At 37.5% G+C, this 24,505-nt stretch overlaps 1 protein-coding gene across 1 annotated transcript in view; it reads right to left on the bottom strand.

Annotated features, from left to right (window-relative positions):
* Window positions 1–24,505, bottom strand: part of LOC107290821 (adhesion G protein-coupled receptor B3-like) — a 139,273-nt gene that overhangs the window by 48,122 nt on the left and 66,646 nt on the right. The window contains exons 3-4 of the mRNA XM_015819747.1: window positions 4,955–5,105; window positions 2,993–3,062 (exon numbers count right to left, since the gene is read on the bottom strand). Of these exons, the coding sequence (XP_015675233.1) occupies window positions 2,993–3,062; window positions 4,955–5,105 (221 nt within the window). The remainder of the gene's footprint in view (window positions 1–2,992; window positions 3,063–4,954; window positions 5,106–24,505) is intronic.

The following is a 24,505-nucleotide window of genomic DNA, read 5'->3' as shown; positions in this document are numbered from 1 at the left end:
ATTTCATTGCCAGTAACACAGAAGTAATTTGCCACTTGCCTTCTTCCAGAATGTGTTTTCAACTTTTCAACTTTCTTGGTGGGCTCCTAACCAGTTCTGAGTTCAGGTCCAACTAAGCCAGGCTAAATGTTGCCATCTAGTTCAGCCCACACAATCACAGAACTGACATTGTTACAAAATACTGTCTGCCACCTGTTAAGGAATCTGGGGCATTGTTTTATTTTATGTGGAATAATTATATTTGAAGAAAAAATAACCTGCTTGTCATGAGTTTGCATTCTCTGCCTTTTTAAAAAAATGCCCTTATTTTTTATTAAACAGCATTACAGTTTGAAGAAAATATTGGTTATCTTTAAAGAAGTTTTTATAATGATAGGATGGGCAGGTTTTAAAAACAGCCTTTAAAATTCCAATTCCAGTACTAATCCTCCATATATTAAAAGTATATATTTAAGGGTTTCAACTAATGAAGGCTTTAAAGCAGTGTTTCTCAACTTTGGCAACTCTAAGATGTATGGACTTCAACTCCCAGAATTTCCAGCATGGCTGGCTGGGGGATTCTGGGAGTTGAAGTCCACACATCTTAGAGTTACCAAGGTTGAGAAACGCTGAACAGAACAACCACAAGGAAAAGGCAGGCCACACAAACTGATTTTGTTCCCTCTTTTTTACCCCACAACCCTTTCCAATCTTTCCCTCAGTCCACTGAAGAAGGATTGTATTGCTGGAAAACTGAGAGATCTAGTTCCAGTGCAAGATTCATTCACCTGATTTTGGATAATTTCCCACCTCTTACTGCATTACATTTGGAGAAGGAAACAATACTGAGGCCAAAAACAAAGGAAGAGAAAGATCAATTGTGTTTCATTTCCAAAAAAAAACAACAAAAAAATCCAACCAACCAAACAAACAACCCCCCCCCCCCAGGGATACAATCTTTAATGCATTTGGTAAGTTAACAGTGCAAACCTATCCGTGTTTACTCAGAAAGCCCACTGCGTTCACTCAGTTGATATCCCAGAAAGGTATATCTGAAATATATGGCTGTAGCCTTGAATTTATTCCGCATAAATATTTAAATAGCTCTTTGATGATAATTTACAATTCAGAACACTTCCTAACTTAAGACACCAAGGCATTAAATTGAAGTTATTAATGTGATGAAATCAGGCTAGTGAGTTCCACAGAAGTGCATGTACAACTCTTCACAAAATAAGGAGCTGTTAATCCCTTTAAACTGAATTGCCTTTAGGGAGATACTGCATCTCCCCCACATTTTAGGAACTGTCATTCTTTCATTTAACGGTTGCAAATGTGGTGAGAAACAAGCCATTTTTCATCTCTGGCAGGAGTGGATGAACTAAAATGCTAAGGTCACTTACTTATCAACCTACATCTTCATACTATCTATCTATCTATCTATCTATCTATCTATCTATCTATCTATCTATCTATCTATCTATCTATCTATCTATCTATCTATCTATCTATCTATCTCAGGGGTGTCAAACTCACCAAGTCATGTCACATGACGTGTCACAATATATAGCAACTTTTTCCCCATTGCCAGAACTTGGGTGGGTGATGCATCTGGCCAATGGGCCAGCAGTTTGACACCCCTGATCTATATCCATCCTTCCTTCTGTTCCAACAAGTCAACCTACTCTGCTTGGTATCCAATATAAAGATCAATATAAAACATAATCTCTAATATACCCCTCGATTTCCCACAAAATCACCCTAGATAAACCTAGTGTGAAAAAAGTCATGAAGGCATAACCCAGGCTGTCTATCCAGTCACTATCCAATTGCAATACATATCAAGCACCTGTTTTAAAAGAAGTCTACTCATTGCCTTCTGGAATGCTAGGCCTATATATAGTTCCTAGCCTAATTTCAAAATAATTTTAGCAGAAGTCAGTTCCAGCCTCTGATAGAAGCTATTCCTCCCTTCTCTGTAACTTGATCCTTTGAAGAAAGGCAGAGAAAGCTGTTAGAAAGACAGTTAAATAAAGTTGTTAGGATCCTACTTCTTGCTTTAACGCTACCCACCCACCTAACAGATCAGCTTTGAAAGAATGATTCAGCCCTCAATTAAAAAGTAAAACAACAACAACACCTTTTTGACCAGCTTTGATATAAGGTGGAGTCCTGACAAGCTTCTGATCCTTCCCCAAAACTCACAACATGAATAAATATCCGGATAAGTGCTGTTTTCATCCAAGGCTACAAAAGCTGATGTGGGTGTTTATTCATCAGTGGCTTCTAATGCTTTCAGTCTTAACTTCATCTATATTTGATAGGGTACTGGAATGAGTCCTCTTTCCATATTCACAATTATCTTTGCTCTGAGTGCAAAGGGACCAAAACGTTCCACTTATAGTTTTCATAACAGTCAAGCCTTTTCCCTTCCACCCCAAACCTTTGAAACAACAAAACAGGAAGAAACAAATGCTACACCAGTTACACAATGACTTACTCAGGCCTTTTTTGGCCTCTTGCATTAAGCTATTTGATGTTGTTTGATTGGTATTTGCTTTGCTTGTTGTGTACCTCTATCCATTGGGGTTTTAAAATCATGATATAATGCTAAAAATAGAATGTCCCAAGCAACAATAATTCAAGAAACCATGATTAAGCAAGCAATTGCTTATTATATGCTGTTGTTCCAGTGTGTGTTTCCTTTTCTTTATGGTTGTTCAAATTGAGCTGCCAGGAATAACTGAAAGAAGCAGCTACTTATCCTATGATTTGTTGCCCATGAAGGTAAAAACATGTCAAATTCTACAGAGAGCAATTGACTATGTATGATTGTTTTCTGTCACAGATCCACATTTCCCTCCGAGAACTGGGGAACCAGGGCTACTTTTAAAGACTCTCAGTGTCAATCCTAGATCTGGATACAGCCAAATAGCCAAATGCAGGCAATGTGACAAAGAGGAATGTAGGAGATTTCCTTGAAAATAAGATATATTATGATAGAATGACTTACTATTGAGTGGTTCCATAGCCTTTAGTCTTGGTAAAACCTATTGATATGGCCACGACCAATGCTGGTAAACCTGCAAGAAAAACTCCAATGTTATTTCCCTGTGTACTTAATGACCTGCACATCTAAAGGTCATCCTGTTAGACATTTCATACCCATAAGGTGCCACAAAACCTGTGGTTGGGGTTTTTTGTACAATGAAACTTAGGCATACTACTTCTCTATTCATATCCCTTTTGGTTCTTATGTTTATTTGTCATTCCCCAGAAAACAAGACATTTCCCCCATTTTTTTTTCCTAAGGCCATCATATTGCCCTTGTTTCTGAAAACAAAAAATGGAAAAAACAGTAAAATGGGATTTTGAACTATTTCCTAATAAGATATTTTAAATAATATATAAAGAAGAATATTCAGTATCAGGAGTGAGGTGATAGATCTGATGCTAATTTTATTTCCTCAGATCATTACAATGCCTATCTATACCCAGAAGACAAGCAGCTACAGCTTGGGAGATTTTGCAACCAATTCTGAAGAAGTGGTTTGGAAGTCATGACAGTACAAGGGCAGCCTTTCTCAGCTATTACTTAAATAATTAAAACGTCTGGAAACCTTACAGATCTAGTCATTATTCTCAGCTCATTGATTTGTTCCCTATTTGGTTCCTATCTGTACCCTATTCTGGTATGTAAATGGCATTACCTGGGCCAGAAACCTCTTTTCTTTGATCTGTTTGGTTGCCTTAATGTCCATATGGTTTTTGGCTTTCAGGACATAGTTATAATGGGTAAATAATTTCACCACTGTAAGATAAATAAGGTTTCGATAAGGTTACCAGAGGTGGGCTAAAAGAATTGAATGCAATGCATTCAAATTGTCTGTACCTCTTTGCTGCTATCTAAGGTTAATCTGGATTTTTGCATCCCTCATCTGGAAGTTCTAGGAATAGGTGATCTCCAGCTACAGTTTTACTGTGGTTATCACTAGAATTTCTATAAAAGGATTATTTGTGAGAATCACAATTCTTATTGCTTTTCCTGCTTGGATGAGAAAAAACAAACTTTGTGATATAAATTATATGGAAATAATGTTTTTACCAGCATACCACAAGGGTATCTTTCACCTGCCATTAACTTGTCAACTATTCCTGTTATCCCATCATGCATTGTGACCAAGCCCATCACTAAGTCACCAAAACATTTGATATAATATATAATGAAGATACAGCATAAAATTGAATTGATTTTGATTACAGATACAGTTATGTTTTGAAAAGTCTACATGTTACCATGCTTTACAGAAAATATTCTTAAGACTATAAGTTACTGTATGGCAGTGGTTCTCAACCTGTGGGTCGGGACCCCATTTGGGGTCGATCGACCATTTCATGGGGGTCGCCAAGCATGGCTGTCCGCCATTTTTTTTGTCCATTTTTTTTGTCCGCCATTTTTTTTCCCTTTTCCGGCGGATGCCTTACCTCCCTTGGGCTAGGCCAGCTGGTGGTCGGCCTGCTCTGTCTCTGCCACTTGCCAGATACGCCTCGGCCGGCGCAGGGGGCGGAACCACGCATGCGTGGCGCTCCCGGGCAGGGAAAGTCCTCGACTTACGACCGGTTTAGTCCTCGACTTACGACCGATTTAGTCCTCGACTTACGACAGGTTTAGTCCTCGACTTACGACCGGTTGGGGTCACGGCATTAAAAAGGTTGAGAACCACTGATGTATGGTAAACTCTAGTAAACTACGGAACATTCATCACCAGCCAGATCTTGAAGCAAATCAAGAATTAAAGAATATGCTTGCTTGCTAGCCCATCAACATTCCAGTATTGATATTAAGTGTAGGGAGAGTACAACTCTCCTTACTATCTGCCAAGATTTTTGAAACAAGCATTCATATTCCAAAGGTTATTCATGTAAAAACACTAAGCTGAAAAAGAAAAGTCTCAGCTGAATAACAGGAGCTCACCCCATCCAAGGCATAAAAAGCGTTTCCTTATGAGCCGTGTCCTAATTTTTCCAGTGACAGCCATGTATGACTGCCACGCTTCAGTCAAAACCCAACAAAAGGAAGCTAAGAAGAAGAAATGTAAAAATGCAGTGGTCGTGGTACAAATGTTCTGTAGACAAAGGAAAAAGAATTGTAGTGAAGGCTCAGAGAGAAGAGGAAAAATTACATTCCATTAGTCTGGCTTCTGCTTTCTTTAAACCAGAGATAGATACCACATAATACTATTAATATTCTGTATTCCCATACAGATCTACAGCCAAAATACTGTATGTGTTTTTGGAAACAGTGGCCATACTCTTGCAATAGGAAAAATGAAAATGCAGTACTTTGTTAACAAAGGAACTAAATCAACATGTTTTTAATTCTGATACTTTTAAAATGGGGGACTTGGAGACAGAAAGTGATGGAATGGGAAGAGGGGGTCTAATTTTTTTTTAAAAAGGAACATTATGCATGGTCCCAGATTGACCTTCATGGATTGCCTGGAAGAAAGCAGATAATCAGTTGCCAAATTACTTCCCCTTGAAGCACCATGTCTTAAGTGAAAATTACAAGCAGTGAGAGTTTAGATCAGGGGTCTTCAAACTTGGCCCTTTTATGACTTGTGGACTTCAACTCCCAGAATTCCTGGCTGAGGAATTCTGGCGTGCCTGGCTGAGGAATTCTGGGAGCTGAAGTCCACAAGTCATAAAAGGGCCAAGTTTGAAGACCCCTGGTTTAGATGGTGGAAGACCTTAGAAATTTCCCCTCAAAATGGAATAAGGTGTGAGTTAGTTTTGGTAGTAGTAGGATAGATAAGGTTCACATTTGCCTAGGAACAATAGTGCCTGCCTTTCGTGCGCACCTTTTGACTAATAGTATCCACATTTGGGGTCTGTGTTAGCCAATTAAATTGTAGTTATTAGTGAATGTCGTGATTTTCTGACCGTAATCCTTTAAAACCCACCGTCTTATAACAAATAAGGATCCCAGTATCCTTTTTGTTTTCCAGCTATTAAAGCTATATGCAACTTGTGTCTTAATTGGAGTGCACGTCAGGTTCAACAAACCCCGAATTTCCTGAGACATGAAGACTGTCTGTCTATCTGTCTGTCTGAGACTGATTGGAAGAAGTTAGTCTCAGACTGAAACTCCCCAATCCCAAATTCCAGACCCAGGGAAAAAGAGCACATTGCCAGCCATCCAGCTAGAGGGTCCAGTCTGTTTTGGGACATTCTGATGTTAAGGAGTCTTCCAATGTGCAGTTTCTCATCAGTATTTCTGAACTGATGCAGTATTTCCCTTAAGATTATTTCCATTGCCCAGAGAATGTGCGGAACAGCTCTGTCTGATTCAAGATTGCAGCCAAAAGGGATGCTGTGTCTCTCTTCCTCTGCTCTATGGAAAAACAAAACACTGCATTGCCACTCTTATGTGAGAGAGGTATGCTCGTGATTGCCTTAAGAAAAAGCACCTGGCTTTGCATCTTGCAACTATTCAAGGATTTGAGTGGGCCAGGTAAGAGCTGAAAATCCCTCTTTTGACTTCTGTTTGTTTTATTAAGTCACAAGGCCAATAATGCGTCTTCTGGTACAGAACAGAATGTCATCTAACAATCCTTTTTATGTCAATATATTTCAAGTGTAAATTTTTTTGGGGGGGAAACATAAACGTTTTTGCTTTAGATTGATTTTGATATACATTTTAAATAACCTCAAAGCCCAGATATCTGTTTTGTTATTTAGCTATCGTCTGTCTAAGCAATGCAAAACAACAACAACACGCACACACACAAAGAAAAAACATTTATGAAATAATGACTCTATACATGTCAACTGCTGGTCATTTGACAGCCTTTCAACCAGGTGACAAAAGATTTTGGCTTAATCAAACTATGGTATGCATAAGTGAGAAGGAACTTTCTACAGAAATAATCCAAGAGTATTAAGGGCCAAAATACAACCCACAAACCCCCATGGATGGGCTTCTTTGTGAGTGTATATAGTAGTACTTAAAAAAAAAATCCTTATATCCCATATATACTCATGTATAAGTCCATTTGCAGATAAGCCAATTCTCAACATTTTAACCAAAATACCATGAAAAATGGAAAATTCATGGATTACTCACAAATAAGTCAATTGTGAAAATTAAAACATGGAAATTTCGAAGATTGTCTCATCTTTCACAGTCTTTTGGTTAAAAACGTGTGAGTTGGCTAATCCACAAATGGGCTTATATATTTCCTTACTTGGCACATAATAACGAACCCCTGATTGTGCAGAATATGCTGTAGTATGGGATGTCTGTTTTATGTTACAACATAGAAATCTGTTATCAGAATCTGATCATGCGCTGCTTTCAATTCCAAGGCCAAACTGTTACCTGAAATATAACAATGCATTTAAAACAGTAAAGAGATTCAAATATTTTTTTCATGGATGCAAAGAGAGAGAGGTGTTTGGATGCCACAATTTAGCATAAGATACTGAAGGTCCAGGCCTTGTGCATCAACACACATTTCCCTGCACAGCAAGCATTCCCTTTCTGCGTAGAGTACCACAATCAGTGACACCAATTGAATAGCACTAGCATTTAGCACTAGCACTTAGACTTATATACTGTTCCAAAGTGCTTTACAGCCTTCTCTAAGCGGTTTACAGAGTTAACATATTGTGCCCAACAATCTGGGTCCTTATTCTATCTGCCTCGGAAGGATGGAAGCTCAGAATTGAACTCCTGGAATGAGCAGTGAGTTAGCCTGCAGTACTGCATTCTAACCACTGCACCACCAAATAATAATAATAATAATAATAATAATAATAATAATAATAATAATAATAATAATAATAATAATAATAATAATAATAATAATAGTAATAATAATAATAATAATCCTGCAAGGTAGTACCAATAGTAATAGGCATCTTGGGTGCAATCCGAAAAACCTCTGGATTGCCACTTGAACACCATCGGCATTGTCAAATTCACCATCAGCCAATTGCAAAAGGCAGCTTTACTCGGAACAGTTTACATCCTGTGACGATACCTCTAGCCCCAACAAACATCAACATCTGCCTGTCCCAAATCCTTGGGAAGGACTTGGTAGGTGGATAAAAAGGTCAAATCCTTAATTTGATCCTATACCATTTAAGACCTTTAATATGTAACCTGAATAAATTTGACTAATAGGGCCGAGCTCTTTATCCTGAGAAATACTCTGTATTTTGCTACTGAGGTTTCTGAACTCCTCCATTTGGGTAGCATTGCAGATGTTTAGCCTGGATAAATGTTTCCTCCAGAAAGAGTGAAAGAACCCCAGTGAATAAAATGGTGGTCCCTGTTATTCTTTCCTGTTGAATCCCTAGCTAGTATAAAGGACAGTTAATAAGTTGATAAAAATGACAAAACTAGTCTAAACATCTGGCTGACTGTATGATCAACCATAATAGCAATAGCAATAGCACTTAGACTTCACAGTGCTTTACAGCTCTCTCTAAGCAATTTATAGAGTCAGCATATTGCAACAATCTGGGTCCTCATTTTACCGACCTCAGAATGATGGAAGACTGAGTCAACTTTGAGCCGGTCAGGATCGAACTCCTGGCAGTGAGCAGTGAGTTAGCCTGCAATACTACATTCTAACCACTGCGCCACTACGGCTCTTAATCCAACAAAACTGTAGCTGAATTGGTAAAAAAAAAAAGCCATATTTACAGCGGTGTCTGCAAGGTTTGGCCAAAAAAATCAAGATGGTGTCCAGACAGGTGTGATCCAATCTTGGCCTGTTTTGTATGCATGTAGCACCATCTTATTTTTCTGACCATCGTTATGAACACATCTGTGTGCTCCAATTATGCATTACAGTTTGCATTATAGAACTATTTATCATTATTGCTAGCATCAACAACACTGTAATTTGCACAGTATATTAACTTAAGGGTCACTGAAATCAAAATAAAACCTTTCCAAATTGATGGCTTCAGTAGGAAAATGCAAGACTGGGCAGCCATCATTTAACAAGATATATGGGTGGATTAGATACTCTTGTAGCCTGGCATTGTACTATGAGTTGTTTGTTATGCATACAGAGACAAAACAGTTCTTGACAATTTGTTCTTTAAAAAAAAAAGATAAGCATTTCTCCAATATTTCATTTTCTGATGTCCCAAATCAGCTTCAGATCTAATTATATTATGAAGTGCTACTTGGCTTCCTAAAGTCAAGGGCAAAAAGTGATGAATCTGCAAGCAGCACAGGTGTAAGACCATGCCTTCTCGCCAGGCATACCGAAAATCTAACAGTGCATATTAAATATAAAATTCTCATAAAAATCACAAGTGTATTTTGATATTCACACAGACACATCCAGGCAGAGGCACACATATTTATTCAAATTAAGTAGAAAAGCTGCAGCAAGGCAATATATAAAAGAAGTCAATTTTAGCTTTGTTTAAGAACTAAACTTTAAAACAAAGCAAATTGCTTTTCTGATGGGATAATGGTGATGATGGCAAACAATCCTGAAAGTCATAAGGAAGTAGCAAAGTAGATTGTAGTGATGTGTCATCTCCAAGATGTTAACAGAATAACAGAGTTGGAAGGGACCCTGGAGGTCTTCTAGTCCAACCCCCTGCTCATGCCGGAAATCCTATACTATTTCGAACAAATGGTTGTCCAATTTCTTGTTAAAAAACCTCCAGTGTTGGAGCACCTACAACTTCTGGACTATGGTTTGTGTTGCTGAACCACAACTCCCAGAATCCTTCACTCTCCATGATCCCAAGTGGGGCTGCTGGGAGTTGTAATTCAGCAACTTCTGAATGGCCAGATGACCTGATGCAAGAAAAAAAAAGTACAGCAAAAATTCTCTTTTTTGCAATGCTTTATTAACTTTTTTTTATAATGGTCCAGCGCTCCAGTTATTTATTTATTCATTAGATTATAATCCTGTCTTTATAAGTGAAAGCGGCACACACACACACACATAATACTCCTTTCTCCCCCTATTTCCTCACAACAACAACCCTGTAGGTGAGTTGGGTGGAGAAAGAGCGACTGGCCCAAGGTCACTCAACTGGGCTTTCATGCCTAAGGTGGAACTAAAATTCACAATCTTCTGGTTTCTAGGCCAGCATTTTAATCACTAGGCCAAACTCACTCTCTCTTATAGTCAATAGCTGATGGATTGACCATGTACAGTATCTTATTACAGAAATTTCCCATGCTGCTCATTCTCAATTAAATGACCATCATAGACGCTTTTCAATCTTGGCGGCTTTAAGAGGAATGGACTTCAACTCCAAGAATTCTTCAGCCAGTATTGCTGGCTGGGGAATTCTGGGAGTTGAAGTCCACTCCTCTCAAAGCTGCCAAGGTTGAGAAGCACTGCTGTAAAATATAGAAAAGTTTTGGAGTAAGTATAAGTCATCCTCCCCCCAGACTTTTCCAAACACTGCTTTTATAGTTGAGAGAAACATCTACTTTGCAGAAGTAATATTGATTACGGATGCTAGGCAGAAAACATTCCTAGTGTGTTTTTTTTCCTACCAGTCTCATTTAGTTATATGTCAGAAAATCTGGTCTAGTGAATCATTGAAAATAAAGTATTTCAGAGAAGTATTTCATGGAAGTCTTACACTAATTGAGCCACCAGAAAACCAAATGATCTGGGTGTGAGTATCCTGCTTTCATTACTTGATCATCTCTCTACAATTGCCTCACTTCCATTAATACCAAGCAAAACGCTCTCTCTGGGGACCTTTTCATTAGTAATGTATCAGTCATTGCCAATGGAACGTCCTACTCTTTAAAAATTATCAGAGTATATCCCCCCCCACACACACACAGTTCAAGAAATTATTCATACATATTCACAAATATAGAAGAAAATTTTGAAAGGCCTTTTGTGTCCAGCTATGATTGCAATGTCAGATTAATGTGAGAATTCATACTGAGGATTTTGCTTAATCTTTAGCATAGGCATTCTTTATACTACAGCTGCATGTTAATCCCCCTGAAATTAGGGACAGAAGTCTTATTGACTTTGGCGATTAAGGACTTAGGACCAACATCTTTCTGTAAATTCTGGGATTCAATGGCAGAGGAAAAGATCTGTTGCCCTCAATTTTCTAAGTGGATTATTTTCATTTACAGGAAAAGACAAGTAAGAATAATGAAAAGAGCCAATACAAAGAAGTTTATATTTGCATTGATCTTCAGAAATGGCCATGGAGTCATATTTACTATTGCTAATTTTTCTGTTTAATTATTTTATCATGGTAGCATATTGTGCTTTTTGTTTTGTGCTGTGCAATATAAAAAATTTGTCCACATAAGGAAAGACTCAGAAACAAGAAACAAAAGAATCCATTCATGTATTACAGTTATTAAAGTTATGAAAAAATAAGATCCAATCTTCAGATCAAACCTAGAATGCAGATATTTCTAAAAGCATAAAAGACTTAAAAAAGGGACTACATGTGCAGGTTCTGATTTTATCCCTTGTAAATATATTTGAAATACACTCCTACATGCAGTTTTGTTATCAGTAATAATTGGAAATATTGCTTTACTTAATGAGTACTCAAATAGTAAGCACCAAAGATTCATAAATAAAAAAAATCCTAAATGTCGCTTATTTAATAAGAATGTCTCTTTCTACACACAAACACATACACACACAAACACAAATACACACACACAAATCTCGAACCTTTTAAAGTTATTTTCAGCAAGCTTCTTTTGTTCTGCAGCAACTATCCTCAAACTGATATTCCCAAAACATCAGAATTCCGTCCAATGCCATCTGTTGGCTTTGAACTTTGCCTGTTCACAGCACAGCTGGAGGTACACACATAGAAAGAACTTTTTTCTGTAGCCACAATAATGATCGTACTTGTTGTCACTCCAGTTTTTTGTGATTCATGGTTTGGGTCTGGATCTCTTCTCTTTGCCAGGGGGGGGAAAAGCTTCTGACTCAATCCTGTTTTTTCCCCAAAGGAATTTCCAAAACTTGGGATAGCCTTTCTCCATCAGTCAATGGAGAGCTGACCTAGTCAACTATATGGACTTTCTCTCAAGGAAAGAAATAAGCTCTTTGTCCAGACTGAATTAAATAAGCAAACAAAACTAATCTCCACCTCTCTCTCTTGCTTTTTCCAAATAGTAAACATTAGCTCAGAAGAGATAACCTGAATGAATATCTACAATCTGTAATTTGTTCAATAGAGTTGTTATTTGAATTTCCCTTTACAATTTTATAAAGGCTAAAGATGCAATTTTCCACATAAACCTAGCCGTAAATTCCATTAAAATCAGTGGGGTTTAATTTTATTTACACAGATCGTATTGTACTATGTACAATTTATTTTTTCTTTCAACATCAAAGAGTTTTCCAGTAAAAACACTAAAAAAGAACTAACCTAAAGTGTCTAACTGAAATATCACCAATCCAATCATTTGATTTACTGAAAGCGTACCGATTCATGCTTTGGCTTGTATTTTAATCACATACAGTATAGGTGCATGTACTGCACTTCTGTTAAAATAGAATTGAGTTTTATTCACACACGCACATTCTCATATATAGGGAGAAATTTGGGTTTATTAAGTTACAATATTTTGTATAAACTGAGCACAGAATGCGAATTGCTCCATTAAGCTGGTCTGCATTAAAGAGAGACGTGGCTGGGCTGCATTTTGCATACCAAAAGCACCACAGTGTTTTTTCAGCACTCTGTAGCAATGGAAGTCCATGCTTTTCCTCGTGTAGTTTTAGGAAGATGGTGATGAAGAAATACTTTGCCTAATGAGGGTGGGGTAAAATTATTCCTATCTATAGGGGCCTTGGCTACCGTGCAACATAGGCATGGGTAGCATTTAAAGTGGGTTGTATTTTTGTTTGGGGAGGGCAAAGAGTCCTCCTTGAAAGGCAAGACTCTCAGTGCGGCACAGATTCTCAGGCTTAAAGTCTCCAGCAGCTTGTTCTGCCAGTTAGACTCTCACAGCAAGAACTGCAAGATCTTTTTTCATGAAACATGTTTTTTTCCCCCCTTCAAAATCTAGAAGGGTATCATGTTTTAACAACAACTGTGTTTTTTTTTTAAAGTATGGCATACAGAACAGAAGCCAGAATAGCTTTAATCATCTTGATTTTCAACCTCAAGATGATTTGGGAAATGTATTCATTATTAGGCTTTGGCACATCTAAGTGCCGTAGACAATTTTCTTCTCTGCTTGATGATTAACTGTAAACTTTTTCCAAACCCAGAAAAAAGTTAAGAGGATGAAAAGGGCTGCAACTGGGACATCTTTTTGAGTAACTGACCAATTAAATATATGTTACGGTGGGACACTATGATGCTGGGCACCCTCAGGAGAATAGAAGTTCTTCAGTGGGGGTCAAAAGGCACACACTGCAGCAGAAAGTACCAGCATGTCTATATTTACCTGCTAGATTATGCAAAAAAAACATGAGGTTCCAAATGGAAGAGTGTTTTTTAATTACATTGTAGAGCAGTGGTGGCGAACCTATGGCACGGGTGCCAGAGGCGGCACTCGGAGCCCTCTCTGTGGGCATGCGCGCCGTCGCCACAGTCCTAGGCCTTCAGCTGGGTTTTATCAAACCTTTTCGCTTTAGCCTCCGCCGCTGTGTGCAAAAAAAAAAAAAAAGTCCAATCAATCAGTCAATTTCAACTTCTCGCAGGAAAAAAGATCTTGCAAAGTTGGAATGGATTGATTGAACTTTTTAGTCCCACCCAGTCTGCCGTTACCACCGCAGCCACGCCCACCCAATGGGCTACACCCACCCGGCACCTGACGATGCATAAGTGGGTTTTGGGTTGCAGTTTGGGCACTCGATCTCTAAAAGGTTCGCCATCACTGTTGTAGAGTCATCTGATGGTAGCAATTTTGTTTCTTCTGACTGAAGGTAGCTTTCTTTGGAACTGAGAAATGTTAGGCAACCACAATGGTTTGCTTTACTGGGAGTTCAGGTGAGTCCAGATTAAGAAAGCTGTACTCTTCAAGAGACAATTGTGTCTTACTGCTTTTTGTAACATAGTTGAAGTATGGCATTGTTATTCTGTGTACACGCTGTAACAATGTACGTAGCCTTATCTTCAGAAAGGTCTGAAATGTTGATGTTGGTGAAAGTAACATGTATGTGGTAGTAAGAAACAGAAGAATAGAGGGTGAGAGAGTCATATCAGTTTCTAAATCTCCTGCTTCTTCAACTGGAACTTCTTCTTCTTTTTTTAGAAAATTAGCCTGCTGTAATTTAGTATCATAAAGTAAATGCATTGGAAGATATGCATGACTGTGCTTACAATTTAAACAATTTGGTCGGTTCCTTCTACAAACTCATGACTGATCATAGAACTGTAAAATATTCATCTTATGTTACAAGCGGCATGGAGAACAGATAGAGAAAAGTGCAATACATTGTTATTTTATCCTGGGTTTGTTACTTCTCTCCTTTGGTTCTAAACTCTGTGCCAGAAAAGACACAATAATTTGTTGTGGATGATATAATCCTTTAGAAATAATATTGTATCAATATAATAGTTTAAGACTTGACGAATAAATAGGAATGCAACCATATCCAGTGAAATTGTAATTATGCAGAAACTCACAATACAATTTTCATTAGTTCTACTCAGCTAACTGGATAACTATAGACCTGTTATTCTTACAGGATAATATAAATAAAAGTGATGAGGAACAACCTGCAATTACAGGTAGGCTAAACATACATTTTCATGAATTCAATGTAAAGGAAATTCCAAACAGATGAATATTCTCATGAAAGTTATCAGAATCAGGCTGAATTTCTTTTAACTCGACAATGTCCTGCTAAAATGAACTTGTAATTTATGGCTATGATGGTTAGATAGGGTGATTTACAGAAAGAAAAGTATTACAATGTAACTTTAGAGAGAGAGGTTAAAATATAATTGCATTTTTCAACTGCTGGGAGGAATATCAGAAGCCACTTCTTTGTTATATTCTTTTTCTTTTCTATTTGTTTTCAATTCTTTTCTTTTCTTGCAAATTTTGCTTTCTCTTTTCTTTTTTTATTTCCTACTTTATGTTAGTTTGCATTAGTTTTAATTTTTTTAAAAAGTTCCCATAATATATAAACATTTTCCTAATGAGCACAACTCTTTTGCTAGTGAGTTCTTGCAGAGCACCATTGTTATCCTCCACGGGGACTGTTCTTTTACTGAAGATTTTGCTTAGCAGTCTCGTTGATCCCTTTGATCTTTCAAAACAATTGTTTTGATCTCTTTAATCTGGATAACTCTAATTTATAAGAACCACAGATTAGAGGGATCAAGGTTGTAGCTAAGGATTATGTATATTTGCCATCTCAGGTAACTTATAAAAATAATAAAAGTAGTATAAAAAAATCTAATAAATAACATGAATATACAGTGTGCCACATCTAGTTGCTAACTATAGACCAGCATATCATGGAATGTGATCTCAGATTTCATGAAGACAAAGAATAGGGTTAAAGGACTGGATTTGTTTTCTTTCTGTTTTGCTGCTCCCTTATGGCTATTTTGGTCTTTCTCCTAATTTGATCTCACATTGTTTGTTCATCATTCTTCACTAGGCGCTAATCAATTGCAAAACCCTGGTGAAATTTTCCTTCCTTCCTATTTATTTTTGTATTTATTAAACAAACTTATATGGCTGCTCAACTCACAGTAGCTTACAACATTAAAATCCCACAACATAAAAATCATACTCTCCCCCATGGCAGCAGCAACACAATCAAGCCAACCGTTTGATCAACTTCATCTCCATTTGAAGTCCCTAGGTCTGCTGACAAAACCACGTCTTTAGAGCCTTTTGGAAAAGCAGCAATAAAGAAACAGGATTTTTCCCCCAAAGTGTAAAATCCACATTTCAACAAAGTTTTTCTCTTAATATGTGCAAATGCTGGTTCTGAGTATTTGTCAGTATAAAAACAATCCTTGATTTTCCAGACCTTCATTCTGTAGACTGTGGCTGCAACAGATTAATTCTTTTATCCCAGACTTTACCTCCAATATTCCATGGTTATACCAAAGCAGTTTGGACAATTTGCATAACTTACTTCATCTGCATCCATGTATGTAATTTGTAATTTGTGTAATCATAGATGTTTTATGGCCATTTGTGTCATTTATGTGTTTGTAAGTGGCCTAGAACCACAACATGAGAGTGGCTGGATCAAAGGGATTTTAAAATAAAACTAAACAAAAATTAAATAGGATTGGCAGCCACATTGGCTTTTCAGAATTTTCCAAGACCCCAGATGCCACTTCTTCTGTCTTCATTTTATAGTTGGGGGCATCTGGTTGATCATGTACATTGTTCAAGAGGCTTATTCTACTGGTCCCTTTATTTTTCACACACACACTCTCTATTTCATGCATTTATATATACACACACAAATATGTAAACACACATTTTTCTGAGGCAAAAGGGCATTTATGCCTAAGTAAAATGTATGCCAATCTAAAGGAATGGATCAAGGAAAAGAAAGGAATACAAGACCAGGCATAAGAAAATCACTATAACATGTTTGGCATGTGCATATTTGGAGACCACATTGAATCCCTACTCTGATAGATAGGGAGCAAACTTTTGCCCAAGACCTTGGACAGCCTTAGGCCCTAGACAAAAAAGTACTCAACAGAAACAGCATGGTAGTAACTTGTCTAGCACTGTAGTCTTGGATGTAGGCTACAACATCAATGGAAAAGAGAAAATTCATAATCAAAAAGGAGTATAAGGGATATGCATTTGCGTAATGGTACATGCTATAACCATAAGGACAAATTTAGATTTTTTTAAAATAGTATGTGCTATGCTTTGGATTTCAGTTTAAAAGAATGCTTTGGAGCATGTAAGAATATGAACCTGGTAACTGTCTGCAATTCTTCAAAGCAGCTGCATGAGGCTAATTTAAGCAAGTACAACTACTAGAGTCATAATGCCACATGCACCTTTTGTATGCTTTGAAACAGCTTTTGGGGATCAAAACTACCATGGCCCACAACACTCCATAGAAATTCAAGCAGAAAGACAATTGATTTCCTCATAGTGAGGAAGACAGTGTTTGCTAGTGTCTAAAGGTCTTTGTGTCTGTCTAATGTTATGGGTTCTTTTTTGCAAGCGATTCTTGCATTCTTGAAATAGACAGTGTCCTTTTGTACCAACTCATTTTTCCATTTTAGCCTATTAGAATGTAGGCTACAAAATTCCAAATTTCTACCACTGAGTTTTAAACAGCATCTACAGGGTGAGGGATTTAATGTGGCCATTGAATATTCTCTTTTACACTGACGATTAAGCAGTATTTACCATCTAGCTTTCAAGGAATTCATGCAAGCTCCCATTGGGGCTTTTGTTCCATTTAAGTTTCTGTTCCATAAGCTCCTTTTAAATGCAGTCATTTCTTCCATACAAGCATAGATCTATTGCTTCAGATCCTAATCATGTTGCTTCATGTAGGGATGTGAAGATTCTGGCTGAATTTTCAATTACCGTGACAAGAATGGCTTCTCATACTTCTGCGGAACAGATCTATAGTTGACCATTGAACGCATAGGGGGGAAACATATCCCACAAATACCTACTCAATTATTACTCCGATATGGACCATCTAGTTTATAGTAAAGAATATTTGTTTCTTTTAAAAACTGTCTCCATTCTAGTTATTTTGTGATAGAAGGCATGCTCAGTGAGGATATCTCTGCATGCATTTGCGTTACTGTGCTTGAGTTTTTAGTGTTTCAGTAGTGCTTCACGATTTTGTGGGTCCTCTAAGAATGTGTGCTAACCTTACCAGATAGATTCTACCTCAACACAACTGATAATATTGAGAGTCAGGGTAGAGAACACTGGAGTAAGAACTTAGGATAAATGTGGGTGGGTTCACGTCCCTACTTAACTCTGAAACTCACTAAATAACTTTGGATCAGTCATTGTCTTTCAGCCTGTCTGGATTTAGAGGGGAGTGAAAATGAGGAAAATAGGGAATAGATGGAGATAAAATTAGTTGGATATTACATGCTTAAGGCCCATAGGAAGAAGGTTTTTTACTTCTGACTTGAGTTTGGAGCTTCACAGATTTGTGGGCACAGTGAGACAATCCTATTAACCTTCAATCAAATAACTCTTTAAGACATTCTTAATTAATTTTTTAAAAGTGCCTCCAATTCATCAGACAACATGTTTTTTAAATATAGTTGGTTATTTCTTTTAATGTAAAAACAGAAGGTAATACATGTTTTGCCAGCTTTCTCTAAGATGGAAAGGAACATCTCACCCCAAAAATGTATTCTCTGAGAGCGCATGTATACAAATGCATTTTAATCAATTAAATGTGATTTGATTTCTGTAATAGAAGGCAGTCTGAGGAGGGCCAAAAATACTTCCAATCTGTGAAATATTTTTGCTGATTCTGCTCTAGACTTTATGAGAAGGCAAATTCCTGTTCCATTTGGATCTGAATCCCGCACAGCCTCTTTCCAAAAGTTTAGGAAATTATAGATTTGAAACAAGGTATTAAAAGCAACTACAACATGGTATCTGGATTCTTTCCACTTTTTAGTAATAACTGTGCTCTGGGTCAGAAGGAAGGGAGGGAAGCTTAAGAATGGAGCAGTTGGCAACATGTTAAGCTGATTCCCATTGCCTCTGTTGTAGGGATAAAGTGTGGTTTTTTGTTTTATTCATTACTTTATAGCTCTGGTCAGATCCAGCCCCTTAGTTAAACCTGACAACTCTCTCCCTCAGTACCAATCCCCTCAATGCTATTTCTTTCCAAATTATGTTGGGTTGCAAAGAATAAAAATAACATTTTGATTGGAATATTTGGAGTAATTAATAGTTCAAGGGCAGGAGAATATTGTCACTGGATTGTTTGTCAGACATGAGAGCAGCAAACATTGCAGAATATGTAATCCTCTATTCGTATGCTGAGGTGCGTACAAATGAGAGAAAAGGAGTGGAGGGTTGTGAGGCAGCTGCATTCGAATTCAGTGGAACACAGTGAGTCTGCTCAAAGCAGGACTGACCACCTTGTGCATCTTTGCTTCACTGCAAGCTCTGCCCTATCATTTCAGGCAAAGACCTGAAATGAAGTCATGTACGTCCAATCAATCAGAATAGAGCTGGAAGGGTCCTTGGAGGTCTTCAAGTCTAACCCCCTCCTGCTCAATCAGGAGACCCTGCACCATTTCAGACAAGTGACTGTTCAGTCTTTTCTTAAAAACCTCCAGTGATGAAGCACCCACAATTTGTGGCTGTTCCACTAGTTAATTGTCCTCACTATTAGGAAGTTTCCCCTTAATTCCAGATAGATCCACTGCTTAGTTTCCATCCATTGTTTCTTGTCCTGCCCTCTGGTGCTTTGGAAAATAAGTTGACCACCCTCCTCTTTGTGGCAACCTCTCCAATACTGAAATACTGCTAATCATATCCCTACTAGTCCTTCTTTTCTCTAGACTAGCCAAGCCCAAATCCTGCAATGGTTCTTCATGTTTTAGTCTCTTTAATCATCCAAGTTGCTCTTCTCTGCACTTTTTACAAAGTCATAAAGCCCTGTGCTTTGCTTCTAGAAATAATAATAATAATAATAATAATAATAATAATAATAATAATAATAATAATAATAATAATAATAATAAAAAAGTTGGAAGGGACCTTGGAGGTCATCTAGTCCAACCCCCTGCTCAGGCAGAAACCCTATACCATTTCGGACAAATGGCTGTCCAGTCTCTTCTTAAAAACTTCCAGTGTTGGTGCATTCACCGCTTCTGGAGGCAGGTTGTTCCACTGGTTAATTGTTCTAACTGTCAGGAAGTTTCTCCTTAGTTCTAGGTTGCTTCTCTCCTTGATTAGTTTCCACCCATTACTTCTTGTCCTGCCTTCAGGTGCTTTGGAAAATAGCTTGACTCCCTCTTCTTTGTGCCAGCCCCTGAGATATTGGAACACTGCTATCATGTCCCCCCTCGTCCTTCTCTTTGTTAAACTAGACCAGTGGTTTTCAACCTTTTTAATGCTGTGACCCCAACCGGTCGTAAGTCGAGGACTAAACCGGTCGTAAGTCGAGGACTACCCAACCGGTTGTAAGTCGAGGACTTTCCCTGCCCGGGAGCGCCGTGCATTCCGCCCCCTGCGCTGTGGTTCCGCCCCCTGCGCCGGCCGAGGCGTAGCTGGCAAGTGGCAGAGACGGAGCAGGCCGACCACCAGCTGGCCCAGCCCAAGGGAGGTAAGGCACTCGCTGGAAAAGGGGAAAAAAATGGCGGACAAAAAAAATGGTGGACAGCCTTGCTTGGCGACCCCCATGAAATGGTCGATCGACCCCAAATGGGGTCCCGACCCACAGGTTGAGAACCACTGAACTAGACATACCCAATTCCAGCAGCCATTCCTTATATGTTTTAGCCTCCAGTCCCCTAATCATCTTTGTTGCTCTTCTCTGTACTGTTTCTAGAGTCTCAACATCTTTTTTACATCGTGGTGACCAAAACTGGATGCAGTATTTCAAGTGTGGCCTTACCAAGGCATTATAAAGTGGTATTAACACTTCACGTGACAGTGTAGTGCTTACTGAAGAGGTTGATACAAACCTTTGCCAAAATGAGAGGTTCCTTCCAAGCACTGTACAGCTTTGACATAGATTGGATATATATATATACAATTTAGTGGACATACGTAGGAGGGTCAAGAACAGATATGTAAAACAAAAAGCAGTGCCTCTGAGTGCCCTGGGTGTATCACAAAATGACTTGTGAGACTTTAGCTGTAAACAGGCTGGCATTCCAGTTCAAGATAGCTCACAATATTTGCTCTCATTTTCTCTGAAATAGCTGGATATAATTGATTGATTCCTGTTACATTTAATTTATAAATCTATTTTTTTTTGTATTTAGCACAGTGTATAAATAGAATTCACAGGTGGTGTCTTATCCAGGTATTGACAGATTAAAATATGTTCATCTTCAGCAGGATCAAAGCCTTCCTTCTGCTCAATTAATAATTTCACTTTGGAACAGATAGGACAGACTTGGGGATAACTTTTTCTTTTGTGCTATATTAAACACTTCTGTTAACCAAGGAAGTAGCATAGCCCAGCTTTTCCTTGGGTTAACATAATGATTAACATAAGGATATGACTCCTTAGCTCATCGGGAGAAGCCAAAATAAAAATGTATCACTATTAGAAGGTTAGGCATTACTTTAAAAACAGGAGATTGATTGATTGATTAATTACCTAGATGAGCAGTTAAAATTCCATGTTGTTAGAGTAGTCCTGACTGTTAATATTATATTAGAGAGCTAAGAGAAAAGGAGGGAAGGTTTTAATTGTAGATTACTTCTAATCCTTAAGAACTTAAGTATCTTAAGTAAAGATACTTAACAAAAAAAGGAGTTCTTAAGAAGTTATTTCTTGTTCCCTGGCACCAGTGTTGTAAAATGTATAGGAAAGATAAACCTAATTGAAAAATATGCCTCCAATACATTTGGGAAGTAAGCGAACTCCATAACCAAAATCTGCATGTGAAGTGAATCTCTACAGAGGAAAACACAGATGAAAAAGCATGCATGTTGTCTGGCAGAACTTTTCAAAATATAAAATATTTACATGTGACTGTAAGACTGCTTGCTTAGGCAAACCCTTTGCTAAGGTGAATATCATTACATAATGTACAGTATATTACATTTTATTTACTAATATTTATATCAATTGTAAGCCACGCTGGGAAAAGTGTTATCCTAAAGGTGTGATGGATACTTTTTAAAATTTCATCCTTGCAGTCAAATATACTGATACGCTATCTTTAGGATAAAGATATGGACACATATTTGTATAAAAATCAAATGTACTTATATGCTACATATAGAATGAAGATGACTAATGCCATTGAAAAAGACGGTATTGTTCTCCAGTTAGAAGACTACATGGGGTTCACCATAGAATCCTTTATAAAAAGTGCATTTGATTCCATTCAATTAGACCTATTCAAAGTAGGATCCCCCACTAGACAGTTTAGAAGCTGTAAATTTAGAATTTATTTAGAAATTACTGTTGAAATAATACTAATAATCACAGGTTTCAGTGATCTGGAAATAGTGTGATTTCCAGAACTCTTCTCCTGAATTTCTGTGATCTGAGTGCAGATAGTATTGTTTAAACATGATTTTGAAAAGGAGAACCGCCTCATTTCTTTCCCATCAATAACAGAAAAAAATAGAAAATCCTTACCATTCACCCATTTTGTATCATGGTCTCATCACATTTGTTCTCTCTTTATATTATGGCTTTGGGCCCTTCACACAGATAATTCTTCATTGCTATCATTAAAACAGCCTCTCTTTATATCAGGGGTGGCAATTAATTTTCCCAAGGGGCCACAACTAGAACAGCTATGAAAAGCTATTGCTGCCACTGCCCCCATATCTCCTCCTCACTGCCCCTCACAGCCCCCCCATCTCTCTCCTTCCCCCAAGTCTGGATGGGACAGTCAAAAGGCCAATGTGACCCATAGGCTGTAAAATGCCCAGGTCTGTTTTAGATGTTGCAAGTTTAAAGAATCAATTTATTAAGATTAGTAAGATTCTTACTGCAACTTTTTTTCTTTACATTCTCAAAGAAGCCTGAAAATGCTTTAATGAATTGCAGAAAGGTTTGCTTGCACAAAGCCCAAAGCTTTTCTTGAAAATCATAAAAGAAGTATTCTCCTCCTTATTTTATATAGGCATGAGGATAATAAATACAGAACTGATTGATCTACGGAACATCCATGGTATTTTCCCCGGGAATAGAAGGCTGATAATCGCCAGATTGAGGCAGAAGTACGAAAAATAAATAATGAATTAAAATTAGCCTGCACACACATTTTTCAACAGCATTTGCTTAAAGATGAGAAGAGTCTGTGTACAAGAGGTTTGATTCTATATTGGCCTTTCACGAACAGTTGCTCATTCAAGCAACTTCATTCAACCTTTATGCACCTTTCGCCTGGATGATTGAGTCTTCATTGTATTGCAACACATTTTGGGGAGAAACCCCTGAAGTTGATGTGGCAAGGTTTGGTACATTCCAATGGCTTTCTGCCTATCTGCCTATCTAATTTTTCTCTGACTGATGAAGTTGTTTGGATGGAGCAATAAAATGTCTCAGATTAACAAAGTTTGGTCCAGTTGCCATAATTCAACCTTTAGACACCTTTGGCTGCATGACTGAGTCTTCATTCACACATTTCACAAACAGCCTTCTTCTGTTAGTAGAAGAAACCAGGAGAGTGGATTATACTGATACTTATGCTAAAGCACTCAGTGCTGCCTAGCCCACTATCCCAAAGAATAGTCTAATCTTTCAGTTGGGTGCATGGAAGGCAACATTAGGGAAGGTACATCAGTGAAAATGCCATCTTTCCAACTATCAGGGTTGTAAAATTCTGCTCTTGAGAGCTCTGAATCCAACTTATTTTCTTCTTCTTCTTCTTCTTCTTCTTCTTCTTCTTCTTCTTCTTCTTCTTCTTCTTCTTCTTCTTCTTCTTCTTCTTCTTCTTCTTCTTCTTCTTCTTNTATATATATCTTAGAAGTGGATCAGGCATGAGTCATTGTTCAAAGGATGCCATGTTAATTCTTTTCCCTTTACAATGTAATTTTCAGGAACTTTTGGAAGCAGCCAATACTTTTTTTTAATTTTATTTTAATGGTAAAATGCTCTAAAGAAAATGCTCTTAGCAAGATTAGGGATTTTTTTTTAATAAAAAAGCTTCAATATAAAATATTAGAGCTGCAGATGGCTGACAACAGCATATTGGAAATGCATTGCTATTTAGTTTGATTAAAAGTAACAACAACAACAACAACAAAAACCTTCTGCTCTGCAACTTTCTTAGGTAAAATAGACAATTATATGTCTATTTTAACTCTGAATATTACAGATCAGAAGAAGACTTTCTGTGAGTATTTATTCTTGTATAACTTACATGCAGTGGCAAATTACTACTTTGAACCGAAAAATGTTTTTCTGATTTGCTAAGGAAAAGGCTAGCCAAGAAGAAAAGATCTGGTCATTTAGAATAATAGGAGATTTTGTTCAGTGTATGACTGTAGAATTGAAGAACAGTGCAAGAGAATCGTTAACATCAAAAAGCGCCAAAGATTAGTATATATGCTGATTTTCAGAACTTCAGCACTTTACACCAAACTTCTAAAATTCATGTCCTACAAAAGCATTTGATCACAACTGGTTGGAGATTCTGAAAATTGTACTCTAGTATAGCCAGAAGCACCAGATTGGAGAAAGATCCTCCAGACAGAAAACATAAAAAAAGAAACTGCAAATTGCATATTGGGCTGATAAGGAAGAATACTGTGATAGAATAAAACTAACAAAATTATTATTAGTCAGAACCTAAGAAAAGTTATACACATTTCCTCCTAATTTTAGGAATAAAAAGAATGATTGCTATCCCAACAAGAACAAACAATGAGCTTTCAATTAATAAT

Source organism: Protobothrops mucrosquamatus, unplaced genomic scaffold, assembly GCF_001527695.2.
Source record: "Protobothrops mucrosquamatus isolate PMUCROS unplaced genomic scaffold, P.Mucros_1.0 scaffold973, whole genome shotgun sequence".
Taxonomy (NCBI): domain Eukaryota; kingdom Metazoa; phylum Chordata; class Lepidosauria; order Squamata; family Viperidae; genus Protobothrops; species Protobothrops mucrosquamatus.
This window is presented reverse-complemented; position numbering and strand designations above follow the sequence as displayed.